General features: G+C 39.9%; 2 protein-coding genes across 3 annotated transcripts; one reads left to right on the top strand and one right to left on the bottom strand.

The window, feature by feature from the left end:
* The first annotated feature begins 1,949 nt into the window (after nt 1–1,949).
* Nucleotides 1,950–9,324, top strand: LOC119075172 (regulator of gene activity). Of its 2 annotated transcripts, none has more exons than XM_037181569.1 (7): nt 1,950–2,541; nt 6,126–6,437; nt 6,533–6,749; nt 6,818–7,057; nt 7,138–7,342; nt 7,424–7,588; nt 9,017–9,324. In XM_037181569.1, the coding sequence occupies exons 2-7, from the start codon at nt 6,129–6,131 to the stop codon at nt 9,240–9,242; spliced, it is 1,362 nt and encodes a 453-aa protein (XP_037037464.1). In that variant the 5' UTR covers nt 1,950–2,541; nt 6,126–6,128; the 3' UTR covers nt 9,243–9,324. The 2 variants fall into 2 exon arrangements, with proteins under 2 accessions (XP_037037464.1, XP_037037463.1); XM_037181568.1 differs by having other exon boundaries at nt 1,951–2,541; nt 6,806–7,057.
* Nucleotides 9,325–16,632: 7,308 nt separating this feature from the next.
* Nucleotides 16,633–20,505, bottom strand: LOC119075180 (intracellular protein transport protein USO1). The gene is made up of 7 exons (XM_037181573.1): nt 20,143–20,505; nt 19,614–20,078; nt 19,073–19,530; nt 18,234–19,008; nt 17,377–18,171; nt 16,907–17,044; nt 16,633–16,833 (listed from the first exon to the last, which is right to left on the bottom strand). The coding sequence occupies exons 1-7, from the start codon at nt 20,239–20,241 to the stop codon at nt 16,714–16,716; spliced, it is 2,850 nt and encodes a 949-aa protein (XP_037037468.1). The 5' UTR covers nt 20,242–20,505; the 3' UTR covers nt 16,633–16,713.
* Between the last annotated feature and the right edge of the window lie 3,354 nt (nt 20,506–23,859).

Raw genomic sequence — 23,859 nt, forward strand, 5'->3', positions numbered from 1 at the left:
ACAGTCAAAGTAGGGCGACAGACGCACTAGGATCACGTACGCAATAGATATCAATGAAAGTAGATAAGTAGGTATGGCCAGTCCATACAAGTCGGAGCACATACGGATTTGCATGGCGCCACCTCAAACGAACTCATTTCTAGTGGAAATTTGCACTAGAAATGAGTTCGTTTGAGGTGGCGCCATGCAAATCCGTATGTGCTCCGGCTAGAACAAATTTGAACGTTTGGCCATACCTATCTATTTACTTTCATTGATAGATATACGGGTTCGTACGGGGCTCAACAATCTCCATACAAAATTTGTTTTTTATACTGAACGGAACGATGGAAAGTATGGCGCGTTCTATTACATTTTGACCGATTTTGACAAAAACTTCTACTTCGTCGCATGGACCTTGGTTCGAAGGACCTTGGAACAGACCTATAATCTAATGGGTTAACTGTAAAAAATTTGAAGACCCACTGGGACCTTTCTAATTTTTGTAAGTATAATCTTAAACCGAATATGGAAAAATGAACCGGAAAAACTAGGTCGATTGAACGAACTAGAGTAAAACCAACAAAACGCAGATTTTGATTTTTTATGCAATTCAGTGACCGAATTCGATACTTACGCAGCCTGTGTCATATGAACCAGTTTTATTTCATCCAAAAATCAGTGCGAAAAAAATTTATCGCACGCTAAATGAGTGCGATAATAGTTATTTATCTACCAAGGTAGGTATGAAGGTATTTTTTCGCACTAGATGTCGACAAGACGTCGTGTGCGAAAAAATACCGGCATACCTACCGTGGTAGATACAACGTTTTTCGCAATTTCGGGCCATAATCACCTTTCCAATGCAAAACATCGCCTACATTTTGTTCCAAAATTATTGTGTATACAGAAATTCATTTGAACGATCAAGAAGGCTGCATTATAATACACATTGCAATGTGATGTAAAGATACGCGTTGAATGAAATCGAGTAGTCAATGCTTAGTATATACGCTTCAACAATACGTTCGGTATAATTGTGTGAATGGCTATAGTCGCTGCTTTGTGTTCAAAAACCTTTTGGTGTCGGTGGTTCGATTTCTGGTCAATGCAAGATTTTTATTTATAAAAATTTAGCCTTCGTTCTTTAGCGTGCGGATATCGCACTGTGTCCAGAAATACAGTGAAAGAATACCTTCAAAACGACATTAAATGGATGCATGGAAAGGTGATGATTATGGACCGGAATTGCGAAAAAAAATTTATCGCACCCAAAATACATCATAATCATATATTCATCAAATGTAATAACAACTGTTATGAATATAGAACAACTGTTTTTGTAACAGTCGTAACACGTATTTCAGTAGATGTCAATTTTAGTTTGTTTTTTTAGTGACAATTTTGTTTTTGTGGTTTGTTTTGTAGTCTTCGGGAATTCGCTCATTAAATTGAATAAAACGCATTTTTTTCTTCAAGTTGATTTCCAACACTATATGTAGTGAGTGCGTTTATAAAAGTTAGTGTCAACCGCCTCCGCAGTTGTCTTAACCTGTTCTTTCAGTACCTTGGAAATTTGGACGATTGATTCATTTCAACCATCAAAATTGCGTAGCTTTCGCAAGTTTGACATTTTCAAACAATTGGAAAAGGCCTGAAAACAAAAGAATTTTATGCCGAATTCACGTTGCTATGTGTATGTAGTGCTTCTTCAATTAAACTTATTAATTGAAGTTCCATTCCCGTCAACACTAGGAGAAGAAGTAGCACATTTCAAATCCAATGTAAACATAGTCTAACCTTGGCATATGCGATGTTATTTCTATGAGACTGTCACCGGTTCAAAACATTGCGCTACAACTGTGGTATTGTTGGTAATAATCTGAAAGCTCTGAAATGCATTACCGGTATCACCCAGTTTGTACATGAAATTTCAACCTAACAAAAACAAAATTCGTACTATTTCCGCTTTAAAAAAAGAATATGGCGTCTCGTTATTGTTTAGAAGTGCTATTATGTGAAGGACAGAAAAGAATTCGTATTTTTACAGATTTCATAGGAAAAATTAAATCGTAAATACTTGTTCCAAGTACATAAACAATATCCACCTGCCGTACGGTTCATTGAAAAAACACTTCAAGTGGCACGCAACGAAAAACCAAGTTGAGAATTTTGTTATTTTTTCTATGTGAGTCGTGAAAAAAAGCAATTTTTTTTTGACATTTCATTTGCTACCACATACACCGCAGTGAATAAAATTTTAATAAAAAAAAAGTGGAAAAGACATACAATCGAAAATTTACAATTTTCTTAGCGTCAAATCAAGAAAAACAATCAATCTGAAAAGAAAACAAAAAAAGTACTTGCAATTGGTCGGCTTAAATTAGTGTATTTGAGTGATATTCTGCTGTATGGTGCAAACAAAACCGATTCAATTGAATAGCCCATAGAATTTGGATTTTTCTTGTTCATTTTGTTGAAAAAGTTATGTTTTTGCATTCGTCCCGAAAATTTTGGTGATATTAATTTGGATGAAAACTTCGTTAATTAAAATTTATTTAGGTAAGTAAAAATGGCCAGTGCAGCGCCAAAAGTTGAATTTGTTTAAGAAAAAAATTACGCAAAAGAAAAAGTTTGTGTTCGATGCGCCGCGGAGCGTTTTTATTTTTTTTCTTCGTCTCATAACTGGGGATGCGAGACTTGATCAACATACAGGTGTAAAATTTTTGAGAATCTTTGATTAAATTGCGTGTTAGTTTTGCGTAAAAGTTTTTTTTTCTGTTACCAACGGTGTGTGTGGGTGACTACATTGAGTGTTTTTGTTTTAATTTACACTCGAAATTCTTTTATCGAATGTCGTTTTTACAGGAGCTTGTATGAATGTTGTTGTTTTTTTTCTTCGACCGTTCGTTTGATGAAATCCATAAGTGCGTCTCACCACAGTTCAACGTAAACAATTTTATTTTTGCTTCACATTGTAATCTCATTTCATAGCTGTGCATTGTGCAATCATCTCTGCACTATTCGCGTACTATACTTGATGTCTGGAAAATGAGTGAGTGATACACGATCAATATAAGTAAAATGTCCAACTCTGGCACTTCAATTTTACCAGATTTTAATTCGCTTTGACGCCACAAATCGTAGCAAATACCAAAGTAAAAACAAACGAAAACAAGAAGTGTAGAATGAATATTCCCAAGTGAAGAATTGCATAGTGATTGTGTGTTTGTGTTGAAATTAACTTCAAAAACTTCCAAAAGAGCAATAATCTGATAATTGGTGCATCGATGAAGTGCATCGAACTATAAACAAAACTTCATTGTCACTGTGAGAGTAATTGCACCGCCGAATAAAACGGCCATCGAAGGTCGGTTTATTCGGCGCTAATTTACATTCGATGGAAAATGGATTTTTCGTTATTTTTCAATTGATTATTCATTATGATACCTCTAATAGGTTAATTAATCATTTGAAAGCAAAAAAAAAATCAATTTTCACATTTACCGATAATTGCACCGCCGAATAAAACGGCCATCATCGATAATTGCACCGCCGAATAAAACGGCCATCATCGAAAATTGCACCGCCGAGCTTCTTGAGCTACTCATTGTTTCAAGTTCAAAAATAATGCTATTTCGTGGTATGGTTTTTCGCAATTTTATTTTAAAATGAATTTAAATGCGACTTATGAAATGAAAATGAATTCAGTCTTCTTGTTCAACTACATTTCGTACATGGATCTGATAGTAAAATTGTGCTGATGAACAAGAATGACTTGTGCCGACAGAAACACTTATTTTTGCAAAAAAAACACAGATATAGGTAGAACGTCGGTCAAAATTTGCATTTTGAACTGCTTATTACAATATTTTAATCCAAAGACGTTTTTTTTACATTTCACATTATGATTTCCGCAAAAAGACGGTTTTTTTACATTTCAAGTAATGCGTACAAAAATGTAAAATTGCCGTGATCGCATTATTGGTTTTTACGTCACTCTCGGATTTCTAATCAGAATATTTTTAAATTGAAAACATTTCAGTTGTTTGCTTGTCAGTAAAACGTTTCGAGAAAAAAACCTCGTCATTTTGTCAAACAAACATCTAGCAAATGAATGTAATGATCTGGTAAAAATCCTGAACGATGCCAGTCCCTACCTATTCTATGGTTTTACTCTTCTAAATTCACTAACTGGCCACGGTACGCAACCTTTTTATTTACTACCACTACGTTCAATGAATGGTCTGCGGAAAATTCGTTTCTTTTCGTTTTCAAAAGGTTTCTTAACAAACTACCCCGACCTTCTACAGTCTACTTGCAACGAACAAAAGCTAAAAGTTTTTGGAAAATTTAAAACTTAAATGTTACAACAAGCTTTGCAGCCCCAACTGTCCAATGACTGTTCACATTCAATCATGCACCTTATGTTACCTTCAAACCAAACAACATTCCGCATTAAGATCTACTGTCACCGTTTAAAATTTCACTTTCCCAAGGAATCTTTGAAAGAAAAAGTCGCAACATAACACAGGCTACAGTGTGAACTCTGGTTACAGTACGAACTCTGGTTACCAACCGACCTCTGGTTACCAACCGACCTCTGGTGACCAAACCAACTCTGGTGACCAAACCAACTCTGGTGACCAAACCAACTCTGGTGACCAAACCAACTCTGGTTACCAAACGAACTCTGGTTACCATATGAATCCTGGTCACCATATGAATCCTGCTCACCACATGAATCCTGGTCACCATATGAATTCTGGTCACCATATGAATTCTGGTCACCATATGAATTCTGGTCACCATATGAATCCTGGTTACTGTGCAGTGATCTACAGTCGTTAAGTCATGTCACATCGTCTACGACGCACACAATAATATTCCTAATGTTCACGATGCTGATGTGTAAAGGATTCGGATTTTCCGACTATAAAGTTCACGTCTTCAACCGAGCTCATACTGTAACCAGAGTACAAATGGCAACCAGAGTACATATGGCAACCAGAGTACATACGGCAACCAGAGTACAAATGGCATCCAGAGTACAAATGGCAACCAGAGTACAAATGGCAACCAGAGTACAAATGGCAACCAGAGTACATATGGCAACCAGAGTACATACGGCAACCAGAGTACAAATGGTAACCAGAGTACATATGGTAGCCAGAGTACATATGGTAACCAGAGTACACATGACAACCAGAGTACATATGGCAACCAGAGTATATATGGCAACCAGAGTACATATGGCAACCAGAGTACAAATGGCAACCAGAGTACAAATGGCAACCAGAGTACAAATGGCAACCAGAGTACAAATGGCAACCAGAGTACATATGGCAACCAGAGTGCATATGGCAACCAGTGTACATGTGGCAACCAGAGTTCATCATATGGTAACTGGCCATTTAGATAGCGACGTATGGCCTAATTCTTCTGTTCTAATGTCAATTTGACTATTCACAGTTAAAATTCTGAGAGTAACGTTTTCTTTGGTTCCTTGACCTTCGACAACTTCCATTTCATTTATTCATTGATAAGATACATAAGAAAAGTCAGCGTAGCTCTAATGAGTACATTACAATTCGAAAGGGCTATACTTTCAATATTTACAGCATCGTGTGTCACATTTGTCATCAAGACTCTACTCATTCTTCGTGTGGTCGGTTCTTTTATCTTTACGAGTCATAATCATCAGATTAACAGACGACCCTCATAGGGAGCCATTCCATTAAGGGACCATTCATCAATAACGTCCACTTTTTCCAGTGCTGCCAGCTGATTTAAATCATTATTAACTCGCTAAATATGTACTATTGAGACTTAACGTGTGTTTTATTCCCTAATTAGGGGTCTATTTGGGTGGGTAGAACCCACGACTCACGAAAATGCATATTTATCGAGTCATTAATGATTCAAATCTGCTGGCAGCACTGGAAAAAACGGACGTCTTTTACGAATGATCCCTAATGACGACCTACAGCTTTCTGATGTTTTGACTCCCTATAGTCCCTACAATTTCTTATACTGATAACACACGGTGTAACATGACTGACTGGAGCATAAAATTCCCTTCAAAAATTTCATTTTCAAATCAATCGACTAATTCCATGTCCTCTGTTCTCCGCGTTTCCTTGCAGGTTATGGCAAATTTAAATTTTCAACAGCCTCCTAGAAGTATTGCGACGACATCACTGAGTAATCGAAATTCGGGTAGTTTTGGTGGTAGTTCGTTATCGGGACATGTCACTCCAACATCCGGAATGTTTCCCCAAAATAATGCCAGCTATGCGCCATCACAGCAGCCGCAACTGTCACCGAACCGAAGCATCCAATTGTCGGGCAATGTTGGAGCACCACCGCAGATCTCAAGTACCGGCCGGAATAGTATATTCGGCCAACGAACGTTTCAGCAGGACAGAAGACCGATGCAAGGTATTGGCGGATCAATGGTACGTATCAAGAACGAAAATTTTGATTTCGCAATGGGTTGACGGAGACGATCAAACAAATTTTTTTTTCGTTTTGTTTTGCCGTCGCTATGCAGGCAGCGATGTCAACGTTCATGCAAACTCGAGGCTATGGTACTCAAAGTGGGAACAGTCTTAATAATTTCCATTCAGTTTTTGGTGGCAGTGCAGGCGATTCTACGGGAACACCACCGCTGCTTGATCTCTCTGAATTTCCATCCCTCACGAACGCGAGAGGAAATGACTCATTACCTCAAACGAATGCTCTGCAACCGCCCGGCAGTAAACCTTACGGTAAATATGCAATGCATAACAGTAAATCAGATAGTAGCCGTTCTCATTGCGAATAGTCCGTTATCTAGTGGGAATGGTGAAACAACCAACGGCCGAACAATCTGAGTTTCAAATGTCCAGTGAAGATTTCCCAGCATTGCCCGGTACACAGATCACCGACGGCACCTTGTCAACTAATAGTTTGGGACTGCATGATGGTGCTGATAAGGGGAGCGGAGGTGCTGCTGGCGTAGGAATGGATCTTCAAACAGAATCAATTTCGGGCAATGATAAGGCTTTTAAGCGTGGAGTTCAAACATCACCTGATGGTGAGTATAGCACTACATAGAGTCCAATCGGACTGCATCGGGTTCGGCGTTTTTTCAATTTTGTGTTTCTTATATCCCAGGCAAAGTCACAAACATACCTGCTAGCATGGTTAACAATCAGTTCGGTATGGTTGGATTACTGACGTTCATTCGAGCCGCTGAATCTGATCCGAACCTTGTAACACTGGCAATGGGACAGGATCTGACTGGTTTAGGTTTAAATTTAAATTCACAAGAAAATCTGTATCCTACATTTGGTGGCCCGTTCTCGGATCAACCGTGTCGGTATGTGCTCGTAACGGACAAATTTCCTGCCAGCCGGCTGATCGAACCGATTTCTCACATTTTGTTGTTGTTGTACCGCAGGCCTCAAGACATCGACTTTCACGTACCACCCGAATATTTGGTCAACATGTCGATAAGAGACAAGCTGGCCAATTTGACGTTGAAGAAATACAAAGACGATTTGCTCTTCTTTCTATTTTACGGAAACGTTGGAGATTACATGCAGTTGGCGGCCGCTGCCGAACTGTACGTATAATGCTAACACATTTATGAAGATATCCACTTTCGTTTAGAACTTACCCACACCACACAGTGCACTTTGATCGAGATCAGAATTGAGTTGTTTCTTAGCTTATTCCCGCCACAATGCTCTTCGTGTACAATTCCGCATCTGAAGCACCATTTCACACAATATCAATCACAATCTGAGACTGACATGTCAGTAAAAGATGCAGAGCTAGTCTGGCTAGCTGACCTGTTTTTAAATTAAGTTTTAAACTGGAATTTCTGCCCAGGTACCCAAGCTCTTGTCCAATTCGTTAGCCAGTTTAACGATCAAGACAGGATCGCTGTGACGGGAACGTAAGCACCCTACTGTCACAGTCCAGGCTGCTGTGTCATCTCGCTCGCTGTAAAACTCTGAAGACCTCAAACGTTCCTTGAATCAAGAAAAGAGCTTCAAAAAAACTGATTCAGAACTGGTCATTCGAGAGTTCTAGCATTGGGAAGTAGTTGGACCTTTCGCAGTGATGGAATTCTAGGAACTGACCTCCAGACATCTCAGACTTCCCTCAAGTCCAGAAGAAAATTCGAAAAAACCGATGGAAGAGGAGACAACAAAACGTTTGAAACTTTGATCCAATACCTACAGCTCATAGAACAACTTTTTTGTCAAGGGACTTCCAGAACTTCTCGGTCTGTGGAGGATTCCAGGAAATTTGACACGAAAAAACCGCTAACTTTGAGATTCATTTCACTGGCCATTTCTATGGCGCCCGATTCTTTGATATGTCAGAGATCGGTCAGCTATCGTTGGTAGGGAATGAAATTACCTTTCCAAAAAGCACGCACACGTCAAAATTGAATAAAGTCAAAGTGAGCGATTTTTTTAGCCACTTTCCCGGGAATCCTCTATAGACCGGGCAGTTCTGGTCCCTTGACAAAGAAGTTGTTCTATGAGTTTAAGGTATTTGATCAAAGTTTCGGGAACCGTTGAGACCACTAAAACATATTTCGATTCGACGGAGATGTGCAAGTTCTCAGTTTTTCAGTAAAACCGGTTATTGCCGGTTGGCGAGGGCCAAGAAAACTACTTTGTTCGGAAACTTTGACCACTTCATCATATACTGACTGCAGTCTAAATACTTTAAAACTCGCCAGCGAGTGAGACGACTTCTTGCGACATAGCAGCCCAGACTACACTTTACATCGTTGAGTTCGTAAAGTAACAACGTCGTATAGATTCAAGAACTAATACTCAGTATTAATCAATCTTCGAGTAGTGGTACCCGACTCTCGCTCGTCCTCAGAAGTCCGAATAGATTCAAAGCCGCGTGACTTTAAATGATTCTCTGATAAATGTGCGCAAGTTTTCGATTCCGATAACGACTAATCGTCTACTGCTAACCCTAAAATTGATTTTTGTTTTTCATCAAAATTTCCAATTGTTTGCAGTCATAGTCGAGACTGGCGATATCACATAGAGGAGAAAGTTTGGATAACGCGAGCTCATGGCATCGCTCATTACGAAAAGAATGGCAACACCGAACGGGGTACATTCTACTATTTCGATGCGCAGAATTGGCGACGTGTGCCAAAGGATTTTCAAATTGATTCTAGTAAACTAGACAAATGTCCGAATTTAAGTGCGATAGTGGGCTTAACTGGTCAACCTGTGTAAAAGTAATGATAAAAAAGAAGAAGAAAAAAAAACAATTTAAAAACAAAAAAATAAAAATGATTTTTGCATTCTAAGACAAAAACGTACTGAGTTAATCGAAATTGTCGTTTTGATATTTTGTCGATGGACGGCCGACTTTTCGTTTTGTATCGGCACAGTCTATGTACTCTCAGCAGCTTAAAAATATGATTTAAAATTTCTAGGAACCTGGAAGTTCGTGCACACACAAGAAATGATCAGGTTGCTTTGAACCGACCTCGGATTATCTCAAGAATGACATTAATCCCTAGAAGAATAAAAAAAACCTACGAAAAAGCTTCTTAATCCTCACTCCACTGGAGTAGTTGTAAAAAATGGAGTCTGACAACACTGCAGCCAAGGCTAGATTGAAGACTAGATACGTTTTTATGCAACTAATTTTACAACTACTTCAGGGTTTCTGCTAACGGCTTAAGATGAGGCAAAAGTAGTGCCAAAACCAGCAAAAGTAGTCGCAAAACAATCCTTTTTTCATTACTTTTGCCATTTCCGCTGAAGTGGTGGCAAAAGCAGTTCTTAAAGTTTGTGTTATAACAGGAATGGTGTAAAGACAACAGGAAAATCGGATAAAATTTCCTTGAGTTGTACATGCAAAATACACTTAGGGCCGAGTAAACTTTCGCTTCTAGGGCCCTAATTCACAGTCTACTCACCCAATTTTTTTTCCTGTGTCGACAATACGTATCTTGCACCGTTTCATTTCCATCGTTTATTTTGCCGTAAATATCCCCAAAAGACCTTAAGACACTTAGACGGCCCTAACTCACGAAGGGACGACCCGAATATTCCCATCTTCCATGGCGTCTACCCAGATGACTTAAAGATCGCTAGGGTGGTTCCAATCTATAAAAAGGGTGATTCTGAGGACATGACTAACTATCGGCTGATTTCTGTATTGCCAGCGGTGAATAAGATTCTTGAGATTATTGTTCAGCGAGCGCTGGTGAGCTTTCTTAAACGCTGTAAGTTTTTCCATACCAGACAGTATGGATTCCGAGAAGGCAGTGGGACACACACCGCTTTGTTCGAGCTGATCAATATGATCAATAGGGAGATTGATGACAGGAAGGTTGTGGAAGGAAGGAAAAAACCATCAGAAATATCTGTCGTAAAAAGTTAGGAAGGTTGTGTCTGGTCTCTTTATCGATCTATCAAAGGCATTCGACACAGTTTATCATAAGTTCCTTCTCGCCAAACTTTAGGCTGCTGGCGTTAGGGGAATAGCACTCAGTTTGTTGAGAAGCTACTTGAGCAACTGGAAGCAATGCACTGACTGTAACGGCGTCAGGAGTGGGTTGACTGACGTTACCATAGGTGTCCCACAGGGTGGTGTTTTGTCCCCATTGCTCTTCGCGTCAACAAGTTGACTTTGAACTTAAGTAAGACTAAGCTGGTTCACTTCCGCAAGCCCCACGTGAAGGTCGATGGCTTGCCTGTCCTTACGTTTAATGGCGTGACGATCGAAACGTGTTCCTCGGTCAAGTGTCTGGGTTTGGTGCTGGACGAGCATGTCGATTGGAATGAGCACATTGTCAAACACTAACATAGTAGCACCGTCTCGCGCGGTACTGGTGTTATTAAGAGGTTGCGTTTTCTCCCGAGAAAGGTCCTCAGGATTATCTACTACTCGACTGTGCATCCTGCGTTGACGTACTGTATTGGTGTGTGGGGTTCCGCTAACAAGAGCATGATGGATGAGCTCCAGGTCTTGAGCCCTTACAGCTACTCACAAGCTTCCGTTGCGCTTTCCGACTAGGCTTCTGTTTAGTGCCGAGTTTCCACGTATGCTCACAGTTTCTAAGATGTACGAGTTTGCAGTCTGCAAGTATGTGTACTGCTGCTTGAACGATGTAAAGCACCATTCGACTGTTTTTTCCGACAATAACAAGCGGTACAGTACGAGGTTTTCATATCTTCCAAAAAAGCCCCCCATTCAGTCTAATTACGGTAAGCGTAGCTTGCAATACGCGGATCCCACATTGTTCAACGCTCTGCCTTTGACCCTTAGAAACTTGCCTCGATTTGAAGGATTCTCACGTGAGCTCAAGACCTATTTGTTAGGTCGTAACGATTTGAATTTTTAATTTTGATTATTTGACCTTGTTAGAGCTTAATTCCATGTTTCATTATTGTTGTGTATTACTCCTAATAGAAAACTTTAACTACGACTGATTACGCACGAGCATTGTGAATTTTTACTTCCTAATTGAACACCGCCAAAGACTGTCCCAAGCCAGTTTGAAAAAGAGTGGAGGGAATGAAGTTTAACGAGGACGTAGCAGTAAATAAGATAGGATTAGATAGATCAATCTTAAGGTTGAATGAATCGTGAGCTGGAAGCCGAAAGAATTGGGGTTAAGGGACCAACGTTGAGGTGGAACAACACGATCAGGAAGCCAAAGGATAGAACGATCCCAGAATTCTTATTAGCTACTAGGTTAAGCTTTTAAAGGACGAATAACCTTTTGCTCAGATAGGTTCAAAAGAATGGGCAAAGCTTTATGGAAAAGAATGTTCAAAAAGAGTAACACTACCCCGTCGGGCACTGTGCACTTTGATAGGCACGGTGGTCCCGGAACGTGCAGAAATGTGCGGGTCAGAGCTCGAGGATTACCGGGGGCGAGCAAAGTAAAGCTTTCATACTCACCAACCCGCAGTAGCAAGCGTGGTGTTTTAATGCTAAAAACCTTCAAACGAAGCCATAACGAATTATACATTGCCACATATAATGCCAGAACATTGTCGTCAAGACAAAAAATGCAAGAAATGGAAGAAGAGCTAGAAAAGATAAAATGGGATGTTGTGGGAGTGAGCGAAGTGAGAAAACCTGGAGAGGAATGCCTGAAATTACAATCAGGGCATACATTCTTCTACCGAGGAAGTGACAGTCAGATGCTGATGCACGGTGTCGGATTGTTCATAAACAAGCGGTGGTCGGATCGCATAATTCACACGAAAAGCATATCCGATCGAGTGATATACGTAAGCCTGAAGATAAATAACAGATACAGTGTCAAATTAATTCAGGTTTACGCACCCACGTCCACTCATGATGACGAAGAAGTAGAAAGATTCTATGAAGATGTCGAGAAAGCTCTGGACGAAAACCCTTCACATTACCAATATCTAATCGGTGATTTCAATGCGAAGCTGGGAAAACGAGAAGAAGACTCCGAAGTTTCTGTTGGTAGTTTTAGCAACGACCAAAGAAATGAGCGTGGAAATACTTTACTCAACTTCTTACAGCAACACAATTTGTACGCAATGAATTCATTTTTTGCAGGAAAGCCTCAACGGAAATGGACTTGGGCTAGTGCAGATGGTGTAACGAAAAATGAGATCGATTACATCATAACTGGCTGTAAGTCAACCGTTAAGAACGTTACGGTCCTAAACAATTTTTCAACCGGTAGTGATCACCGAATGGTTCGTGCAAGAGTCACGTTAAATACCAGATTTCAAAGATCACAACTAGTTCAGAAAAGTGAAAGGATTGACGTACAACGGCTTTACACACAAAATGAAGAATTTGCTACGAAAATGACTGCCGAATTAGATAACGTCAACAATCAATGTGAAACATTGGACGAATTGAATACCAAAATCGTCGATACAATAATGGGTTTCATGAAATCCAAATGCAAATCCGTCCAAGGGAAAGAATCAAAACTCAGCAGAGAAACATTAGACCTGATCGCAAGCAGAGCAGAGTTGGTAAAAAACGGAGGACGAGATTCGGTGGAATACCGGAACCTGTCTAAAAGTATCAACAGAGCAAGGAGATCAGATGAAAGAAAATATAATGTCCAATTGGCTCAAAACATAATTGAAGCTAACTGCAATATGAAAGTCCTACGAAGAAAAATGACAAACGCCAAAAAAGAAATCTTCAAATTACGAGACAAAACAGGAACGATCCAAACGGATCGAAATGCGATATTAAACATTGCAACAGAATTTTATGAGAATTTGTTTTCTTCAGCAAGACAGAGCCCAACGGAAGAAACCGAAGATAGACCAATAATAAGAAACGTGGGATCGGAGGATATGCCCGACATAACTGTTGATGAAGTCAAAGCTGCAGTAGCCGAGATGAAAAACAAAAAGTCTCCCGGAGAAGATGGTGTTCCAGTGGAAGCCATTAAACTAGGTGGAGACTCATTATTAAAGGCAATCACGGCTTTGTTTAATCAATGTCTCCAATGGGAAGAAGTACCAGAAGCCTGGGAAAATGCGGTAATTACATTGCTGCATAAAAAAGGAGACATAACAAAGCTGGAAAATTACCGTCCCATAAGCCTATTGTCAACACTCTACAAGTTGTTTATGAAAATCATTACGAAGAGGAACACTAACAAGTTCGACTTCTACCAACCTGTTGAACAAGCTGCTTTCAGATCTGGTTTCAGCACAAACGACCATTTGCAGGTGATGAGAACGCTTATTGAGAAGTGTCGTGAATACAACATCGACATAGTCTTGCTATTCATAGACTTCGAAAAAGCTTTCGATTCAGTGGAAACATGGTCGATATTGGACGCATTAGACGAATGTAGAGTAGACTCAAGGTACTCCAACACAATTCGATATGTGTACAAAAATGCTACTTCATGTATAAAACTTCATAAGAGCACGGAGAAATTCAGAATTGGCCGAGGTGTAAGGCAGGGTGACACCATTTCACCGAAATTATTCACGGCGATTCTGCAGAGTATTTTTAGGAAGTTAAACTGGAGTAAAATGGGAATAAAGATAAATGGAGAGTACCTGAGCAATCTCCGCTTCGCTGATGACATTGTACCGATAGCAGCGAATCTAGGTCAGGCTCAGCTTATGCTACAACAGTTAAGTGAAGAGGCGAGCAAAGTTGGCCTCAAGATGAACTTATCGAAAACAAAAGTCATGACCAACATCGGGGACGATAGAGAAATCAAAATTGGTGACACTGTCATTGAACGAGTCGACAGCTATGTATATCTAGGACATAAACTGAAGTTAGGTCTGGACAACCAAACTGCAGAAATAAGACGTAGGATTGGTCTTGCATGGGCAGCGTTCGGAAAACTCAGACTAATTTTCAAAAGCAAAATGAATAATAGTCTGAAACGCAAAGTTTTCGACACTTGTGTCCTTCCAGTGCTCACTTATGGAGCGGAAACGTTAACTTTAACAAAAGCATCCGAAGATAAATTGAGAGTGACACAAAGAGCCATGGAACGGAGTATGCTCGGAATAACACTCAGAGACAGAATGACGAATCAATGGATTCGACAACAAACCAGGGTCGTTGATGTCATGGAAAGAATAGCATCTCTGAAATGGAGCTGGGCGGGACATATTGCAAGAAGGACAGACGAACGTTGGACCAAAAAGATCATGAACTGGCGACCATATAAAAGACGAGCTATAGGTAGACCACCAGAGAGATGGACAAACGGAATTAAGAATATTGCAGGTACAAACTGGCAGCAAATGGCAATGGATCGTACGAAATGGAAAGAAGTTGGAGAGGCCTACATCCAGCAGTGGATAGAAACAGGCTGAAAAAGAAGAAGAAGAAGAAGAAGAATTGTTGCTTTTTTTTCAATTTTAATTATGAATCTCGCAATATCCATCCTTCACCCTCACCCTTGCTTTAGTTAAATTTAATTTGTTTCGATTCGTTTATCTTGAATTTTTGTTCAGTTGATTTAAAAAAAATTTCTTAGCTCTTTCGAATTGACTTCGTCACACTAGAGCTACGCAGATGTTTTTTGCATTTGTAATTTTGAAACTGAAATAAATGAAATGAAATGAAATGAAATGAAATGAAATCTTCGAACTTAGCAACGCACTGCTCCTAGCATGAACACTACTTGGACAAATGTCCAATTTGGAGGCATTGTGTGTTTTAACTCATACAATGAAAGCAAGTCATCTATCTTTACGAAAGAAATGCAGTGCCTACTGTGACTTCATCAGCCTCCAAACATTTCTTATGTTCATGCTAGGAGCAGTGCGTTGAACTTATCCTCACTATTTCAACTGTCTTTCAGGGAAACAAATTTTTTGAAATTGGACTTGATTTACTTAAGACAGACGGACAGACACAATTTTTATTGCGGCTTCGTCATCTGTGAACATAGGCAAACACTTTGCCCTTACCGTCTGCTTCGAATTCCATCAATTACAAACGGCATCGTAATCCTATGAGCCTCTTTGTACTTCGTACGGGGCTAAAAACGGAGTCTCACAACACTGTAGCCAAGGCTAGATTGAAGACTTTATGCAACTAATTTTACAACTAATTCAGGGTTTTTGCTAAGAGCTGAAGAAGTGGCAAAAGCAATTGTCAAAGTAATTTTTGAATGAGTTTGTGAATTTGTAACCAAAACATGTCCGTAAAAGGATGAATTCTCTCTGGTTCAAGGATTGCTTTTCGAAGCATTTCGTAAAAGGTTGAAAAGTAGTTGCGAAAGTATAAGTATGTAAAAATGTGAGAGCCGCATTCGTAACTACTTCAAGTAGTTGAAAAAGTAATGGCAAAACCAGCTGTTGCAAAAGTAGTCGCAAAATCATTTTTTGCAACTACTTTCACAACTACTTCAGGATTTGGACTAAAAATCTGAAGTAGGTGCAAAAAAGAAACGTATTTAGCCTAAAATCTAGCCTTGACTTCAGTGTTGCCAGACTCGGTTTTTTGCAACTACTTCAAGACCTTCAAGACTCTTGAATCGAGAGGCTTAAAACATGAGCTTTCAGGAAATGGCTCAAAACTATTGTGGAGCTGCTTGTCAACATTTAAAACATTTTTGGCGTTCAAATCAAAAGTATTTTTGTGGAAAAACCGGAATCACAACGACTAGTTATACAAATTTTGGTGTTAACTGGCATCACAAGCCATATTTCTGGATAGGATTCAATTCTGTGTCACAGGAGACGTTTAACTTTGAATGTTGTTTCCGGCCGGAGTAGCAATTTTCCATCTTCCAGAAGTAGTAGATTATGTCCTTGTTTGGAACTTTTTATTTTTGTCAAGTGCAGCGTTTGCAGCTCCATCTGAAGTGATACAACCACACAAGACATTACAGAAAGCTACAATTATGTAAGTTATTTTACTCACTCAGCCGGTGGGAAATGACTTTTACGCTCATCTCAATGAAGTAATGACGCATTTCCCGGTGGTTTGGTGAGTAAAAATATTTTCGTAAAAATTCGTCAACATTGCGGATCGGACGGCTTATTTTAGAATTGCAACCCTTCTCTGGTCTCTATGGTTTCACGGTCAAAGAAGTCTGTTCCTAATACTTATTCGAAAGGTCGGGAGGAGGATGTTCGTTTGAGCGGAACGTCAAAAGCGATGGCTACATATATTACAAAATATTTATTCATAAAATTGGCACTTAAGTGTAAATTGAACAAGAAAATCAACAAAACGAATGAGATGTAAAAGCTAAATTACACCAGGGCGGCGGGAGTCCGATTGTTTATCGCACTTTGCACCATATTGTGCTTCATAGTGTTCCAGTCGTGCTCGCCATTCCTCCTCAAGCTTGATGATTCTGTCGGTGTGCTGCGAAAGTAAACAGATGGAAATTCATTAAATTTTCTTCGGTTCGAGGGCGGTGCCCCATTCTCATTTCTACCTCTTTTTCCTTGTCCTTCAGATGGGATTCCAATTTCTCCAGATATTTGGCCTGCATTTTACTCAATTTATTTTGGTATTCGTCTCGGATGCGAGCTGATTCGGATAGAATGTGCTGTTCCTTCGCATCGGCATAATCCTGTCCGGAGAGAGTTCGAAGTCAGTTAATGTCTTAAGATCACAATCACTCACACGATTAGGGCTTGAATGAAAATCAAATGGAACCTGCTACTGAGACAGGCCCGGACTGGGCATACAGGTGAAAGGGCGTCGCCCGAAGGGCCTCTCAAAAATTTTTAAATTTCAAACATCCGTAGCATCGACTGTGCTAGGTGCCATTATACGGACGTACAAAAGCGATTTGTAAATAGTCTCCGATCGATCAACAACAGTTCGCACAATTCTGACCAAGAAAACCGAAATTGATTTCCATTCAAGCCCACCCGTGTCAATCCAATAGACTCGACTCACCCGATAATTATCGCCTCTCTTCACGGCCGACTCATACTTCTTGTTCAAACGCTTGATGATTTGACTCTTTTCCGTTTCGAAGTCGCCGATGACATTTTTCAAATTTTTTATGTCCATCAACAGTGAGGCTTCCGTGTCATGCCATTGTTTCTTCAGTATTGCCACCGATTCCCGTTCCGCGTTTTCGATTTCACATTTCTCCTGCAGCTCCCGTTTCAGTTCATCATTTTCGTGGCACAGTTTCGTCCACACCGCCTGGTTCGTCGAATTGAGTTCGATTTGAATTTTAGCCAACCGGTCACCGGACGCTTTACGTTCGGCCAACAGTGTCAGCTTCAGCAGTTCCACCTCTTTTTCGCGCATTTTCACATCGCACCGAGCTTTCTCCAGTTCGCCGGTCAACAGTTCAACACGACGACGATGGATTTCTTGCCGTTGTGCTGCCGATTCGCTCTCCAGCCGCTTCATTTTCGCTGACATGATCTGAGACATTTTCATTTCGATTTCACGTCGCGTAGCCGGTTCGGAATGGTACTCCAGATCCGGTGTCGTCGAAACGCTTTGATCGCGCGATTCAATGGGTCTCGGTGTGGTCGGTGCATTTTTGGCGGTGTTATGAACGTGAACCAATTCGGAGAATTCTTTTGCCTGAACTTTCAGCTCGTTCAGCATGACGTCGTACTCTTTCTTCATTTCGACAACACTGTTCAGATTCTGAACGGACTGCTTGAGTTCGGCTACCTCGCGCAGATGATTCGAACAGGCGTTTTGCAGTTCGACGTTTTCGACTTCCAGCTGGAAAGATGGAATGGGGATTAACAGTTAATTCATTCCGTTGGGTGTGAGGTTACAATTACCTTTGTGATCAGCGTTTTGTTGTCGATGCATTTCGTGCAATTGATCGACAGGCTCTTTCGTGGAGTGCACGCAGCGGTATCGCTTTGTCGTAGATGACGCAATTCGTCACTGATTCGTTCTTTTGCTTCCGACAGCTCAATGTATTTGTTCTTCAACTCGTGGTGCTCGCGTTGAATTTGTTCGAGCTGCCCGGTTAATTTGTCACGATCACATTTAAGCGTGCCGGTTTCCGAGCCGAGTTGACTCTTCAGTCTCTCGTTCATTTCGTTGCACTGGGCTTTCTCCTGTATCAGCTGTTCGTTGCACGATCGCAGTTTTGCACATTCGTCGTTCATGTCGTCGTTGACCTTTTGCAGGTCATCAATTTGATCTTGAAATTCTTCCAAACGCTTCTTCTGTTGTTCCAACGCATCGCCGTATTTCAATTCACTGTCCAGCAACGATAATTTCCCGTTCAGTCGCTGGCATTCCTCTTTGTATTGGGCCAACTCGACCAGTGCATTATTCTCGTCCTCTTTCAGCTGTTGATTTTCATCGATTTTCGAGTGCAGCTGCCTGGTCAGCGCATCCATTTCACATTTGCTGGTCGCCAGTGCCGTTGTACAACGGTCCAATTCCTTCTTCAGTCGATTCATTTCGTCGTTGGTGTTTATCGGTGTGCTGCCGACGATCGACGAACGATTTTTCTTGAAATAATCCAGCGATTCGTCCGGATTGGTGGCGTTGATGACTCGGTCCGTTGAATCGTTTCGACTTTTCGATGATTTGTCGCATCTGGTGAGAGGAAACGAGAAATTAATGCGTAAGAGAATGGGCCCACATTTCACAAAACGTTTACCGTAACGTCAACTGGTGGATGGTCTGTTGCAGATCAGAGTTTTCCTGTTCCAGTGACTGGACCCTCTTCTTCAACGTCAGATTTTCTTGCGATGTATTGGCCGTGCAACGCTGAAAATCATCGATTTCGCGCTTCAATTGACTGGTCACACCCGAATGCTCTTCAACAATAGCTGCGCGCGACTTTTGCAGTTCCTTGTATCTGGCATGGAGATTCTTCACCTCCAATTCCTTGTCGTCCAATTTATTTCGCAGGCTGCTCAATTCCTGTTGCATCATGTACGCCTGAGCGGTATGTCGATCATTTTCTTGCTTTAAAATGCCATCCACCTGTCGGCTGGTGTGTGCGTCCTTCTCGATTATTCGGTACTTTAGTTCGCAGTCGGCCAGCATCGTTTTGGTGCTTTCCAATTCGCACACGAGCTTAGTGTTGGCGCTCTCTAAATTCTTTATCTTGCCCTGCATTTGGAAATGGTAGAATGGATGCCCGATCAGTCAACACATTTTTTGTCTCATTTGCCGAATTTTACATTACAACTGACCTTAAAATTCGATATTTCCTCCTCCAGTGCGGTTGAACGACCCTTCTGTTCCACCAGCAGATCATGAAACTGTTGCTTTTGCATAAACGCACGATCCTTTTCCGCCTCGGACAATTTGAATCGTTTCTCCAGTTCGTCGCTGCGTTTCTTCTCAACCATCAGCAAACCGTTGATGTGATCAACTTCTCGCGTTTTCGATTCCAGCGCATCCTTCAAACGACCGATTTCGCTACTACCAGAGTGTCTGTCGTTAAAATGGTTGTGATTTCGGTCGTTCTTTGTGTATGGCGGTGTGTAGCTGTTGACATTTGTTTGGACGGCTTGATGTTGACCGTAAAACGGATTGGGATACGGTTTGTCTTGGTTGTGATGGCCATCGTACATACGAGAATGGCCAACGGAAGATTCGGTTTCGTCCAATTCGAGCAGATCGTTACCGAGAAAATCGTTGAGTCCTTTTTCAATCTGAAATCAGCAAATGATGGCATTGACCGCGTCGATTTTCTACACCAAGTGACAAAGCACTTACCGATTTGTGCCGTTCCAATTCCTCTTCATCGTCAATTTCTGAGGTGTTTATATTAAGTCGAATATTTTCACCACCGTGAAATATGCTGAAGCCGTCCATTGTTTGTTTGTTATCACTGATAATAAGCACGACCGGTAAACATTACCGTTGAATTGTTTGTGGGCTGGTCGGTTTACTTATAATTAGTTCTATTAATTACTTGCAATACTATGTAATAAGTAGACAAAGAAATTGTAGCCAGTTCGTCGGCTTGACAGTCCAACAAATTGATCAAATGGATAGGATTGTCTGAGCAAAATTTATTTTTTTATTTAAAAGAACCAATTTCGGACAGTACTAGCATCTTTTTTGAAATTTTGACGTTTGATATGGTTTGATTGTGGACTGCGTTCACTGTTGGTGGTATTTGTATTATGGGATTGGTATGTACATTGGTACAGAATTTGAAATTCATTTAACCGCAAGGTTTGTAACAGAGTATGGGTGTGCGATGGTTCGGGGATCGGGATGGAAGGGGTCCACAAAAAATTCTTACCATCCCTAGATGTCAAAAATCATTAACAACTTGCGCAAATTCATTGAAGCTAAATTTGCGCGTACTTGTAATTTCTCATATTTCGACCTCTACCACAAATTGACTGCAATTTATTTTTTATCCAAATTAGTGTTTTTCTACTAATTAAACCAATTAAACAGAAAAGGTTCAAATTGGAAAATTTTTGCCGATACATTATGTTTGGTGTGTCGTCAAAGTTCGCCGACTATGAGAAATTGAGTAAATTTTAAACTTGAAAATTCTTTAATCGACATGGAAAATTATTCGATTATTGCTCAAATGGGCTCAAATTCTTGGGAGTGTTGTAGGTTATTCAAAAAAGAAAAGTTTTTGAAAATCGTCTGTGAAATGTGTGTGGTGTGACTGTTTGTTTGGCCCAATATTGAGGCAAAATTCCTCAACAGAGAAAATCGATTTTTTTGAAAACGTTTAAAAAATCACGGATTTTAAATTTTTCGATCGTAAAGTGACCACAAACTTTAAATTAAATTATTTGAGCCAAAACAATGTTTTTTAAACGGTGTTACAAGTGAAAATTAAATGTCAAATTTCATCCACAGGACGTAGATTCTTGTAGCGTTTGTAACTTTAATTTTCAAATTTTTAAAATTTTTCCATTTTTTAAAATTTTTCAAATTTTTTACGTTACTTGTGACGCAAATTTTTTTTGGTAATTTTGGTCTAAATTTTACTTTGACAATTTTTGCGTACAAGCGCAGAACGCGTCACCTACACCGATATCAGTTGTTTTGGAATAGAAGTACACCCAGGGACTTGCGTCACTTTTACTCTTTGAGTGTTTTTGACTGATTTTCCTGTCGTTGACAAAATTTAAAATTAAAACAAAAACCAACAACAAAATTGATCCAAGTCTTACATTTAGTTTCCCTTTCAAACACCACTAAGCTATTCTGACCGCTGATGTTCCTGATAATAAAAGATTTAATTATACACAAATAATCTGATGTCCAGCACATGCGTTCTGATCGAACAAACGCTTTTAACAATTGACATACTAGATTGTCATTCGATCAGTGATTTTCAGTGCTGCCTCAACTCAGCGTTGCTCTACGAGAATTTCGTCAACAATATTTTTTGTCCAAGTGCAACATCGAAATGTCAAACGTTATCCACAGAGACAACATTACCCATCAAAATGTTGGCAAAATGTTTGGAAAAGCGTTGAGGTTATGGCCAACACTATGACCAAATTCGTCGAGGCTGAACAACACAATGACGCGACCACACAATGAAAATCATTTTTACATCAATAGTTGAAACTGTAGATGAAAACCAGGCAAGTCATTTCACTCTATCTGACTAATTCCAGCGTTACCTTCACCACATTCTCGGAGTGCTGCATAATTTAAAAGAAATCCTTCGGTTCTATCTTAAAATTCTATGGAGCTTCGCAGAGTTCTGAGAATGCATGACAAGAAAATTGTGGCACTCGGAGATAAAATTGCAACTCGAGCAACTCTTGCCACAAACTTCATGTCGTTGCAAATTGCAACTTGCAATACACGGCTGGGTGTTCAAAATCTCCCTCGTGTATTCTGTTACTTCTGCGGGGCCATGTAATGCAGAGCATTTTTGTTTAAATTGAGTTCTGCCCAATGTTCAAGTGTCCAGGAAATGGCTGTTATCGATAAGTAAATTTTACAAAAATATCAATTAAACCATAAATTTTGGATTATACAAAAAACGATTTTTTGGGCAAAACTATTCGAAAAATGAAGTCGGCGTCTCTAGTTATGGCTCTGTGGATGACGTTTGAGTTTTCGGTGATGTACTTGGAACAGACCTATGATCACAAAGGGTCAAACAGCTGGGACGAGTTATTTGTTTTTATGGGTTTGTTCCAAATAACTGTAAACACTAACATTGACAACACGAACGCTAGAAAATTAAAAAAATTAAAGTATACAGCCTTGACGGTGGTGGCGTGCTAATCTCTCTAAAAAAAAATTAAATGACGATCCGCGCTGCTGCTCTACCTCTATGCTCTTAACCTTTTGGAATATATCTCCAATAATAGACTGTTGATGAAATTGGATGAAATGAATGATTTTCGTTTCTTATATCTGAGAATAAGCATAGAGTTACACTGTATAGCTGCCGAAATGTCATTCATAGAGACACAACTAAAAAATTATTGTTGCCGAAATGGTCGTAAAAGCATTGAGGTTATGAGTGATGAGAGAGAAGGAAATATAATATAGACAAGTTATTAGACCCGTACGAAGTACTGGGGTCTTATAGGTTTACGCATACGTTTGTAACACGTCGAATTGGACTCCCTAAGTAAGGGGAAACCTATTGTGGTTGTCCAGAGATGCCAAATCAGCGAAAAAAAAAGTCCGTCCGTCTGCCCGTCCGTCTGCACGATAACTTGAGTAAAACGCATCCGATTTTCAATTTTTTTTTGACAATGTTTATTTATAGTGAAATATAGGTAAATATAGCGGTATATAGCTGTTTAAATAGGAATTTATGAAATTTGACTTCGTACGGGGCTGTCTATATTGCCTCCGGCAATTTATTTGTTGATGATAGCAGGGCCAAGAGTGGATAATGCAAGTGATTTTAAAGCGCGAATAGCTTTTCAGCAGAGAAGAAAATGAAGTAACAGAAATGAAGAGTTTCACAATAAAGGCTTTTGATGCGAATAGATGTTTCGTACGGGTCGGCGTTAGCTATGTTTTTAACTTGTCTTGGAGGATATGTCAAAAATTGATATGAAAATAATTAACTGGTCTTCGCAACTCTCGCTCTGATCATAACTAACAGTCTATACAGTGTTAAAAGAGCGTAAAAGAGAAGAAACTCAACAGGTCTCGATGGTTGATATGTCAAAAAAAATTAAGTCCAGTCGGTACAAACCAGTTAATTTAACTAAACTCGATGGGTGAATACTCTTTTTAACACTATCTTTTAACACTTTATAGACTGTTATGATCAAAGCGAGAAAACCGAAGACGAGTTATTATAACTGGCCTTGGGGTACTTGTCAAAGTATTTGCTTCTCTTTCAACGTGGTACGTTGAGAGCGAGAGGACAGAAGACCAGTTTATTTTAACCTGCCTTGGGGTACTTGTCAAAATATCTTCTTCCCTTTCATCATAACACTCTACATTCTTAAAAAATAATAATTTAATCAA

This window comes from Bradysia coprophila, unplaced genomic scaffold (assembly GCF_014529535.1).
Source record: "Bradysia coprophila strain Holo2 unplaced genomic scaffold, BU_Bcop_v1 contig_193, whole genome shotgun sequence".
NCBI lineage: Eukaryota > Metazoa > Arthropoda > Insecta > Diptera > Sciaridae > Bradysia > Bradysia coprophila.

Coding starts and splice junctions, on each gene's coding strand:
- LOC119075172 (XM_037181568.1), top strand. CDS start 6,129: ATGGCAAATTTAAATTTTCAACAGCCTCCTAGAAGTATTGCGACGACA. Junction 6,438..6,532: donor AAGGTATTGGCGGATCAATG/GTACGTATCAAG, acceptor GTCGCTATGCAG/GCAGCGATGTCAACGTTCAT. Junction 7,589..9,016: donor TTGGCGGCCGCTGCCGAACT/GTACGTATAATG, acceptor AATTGTTTGCAG/TCATAGTCGAGACTGGCGAT.
- LOC119075180 (XM_037181573.1), bottom strand. CDS start 20,241: ATGGACGGCTTCAGCATATTTCACGGTGGTGAAAATATTCGACTTAAT. Junction 20,079..20,142: donor AATTGGAACGGCACAAATCG/GTAAGTGCTTTG, acceptor TGCTGATTTCAG/ATTGAAAAAGGACTCAACGA. Junction 19,531..19,613: donor AGGAAATATCGAATTTTAAG/GTCAGTTGTAAT, acceptor TTCCAAATGCAG/GGCAAGATAAAGAATTTAGA.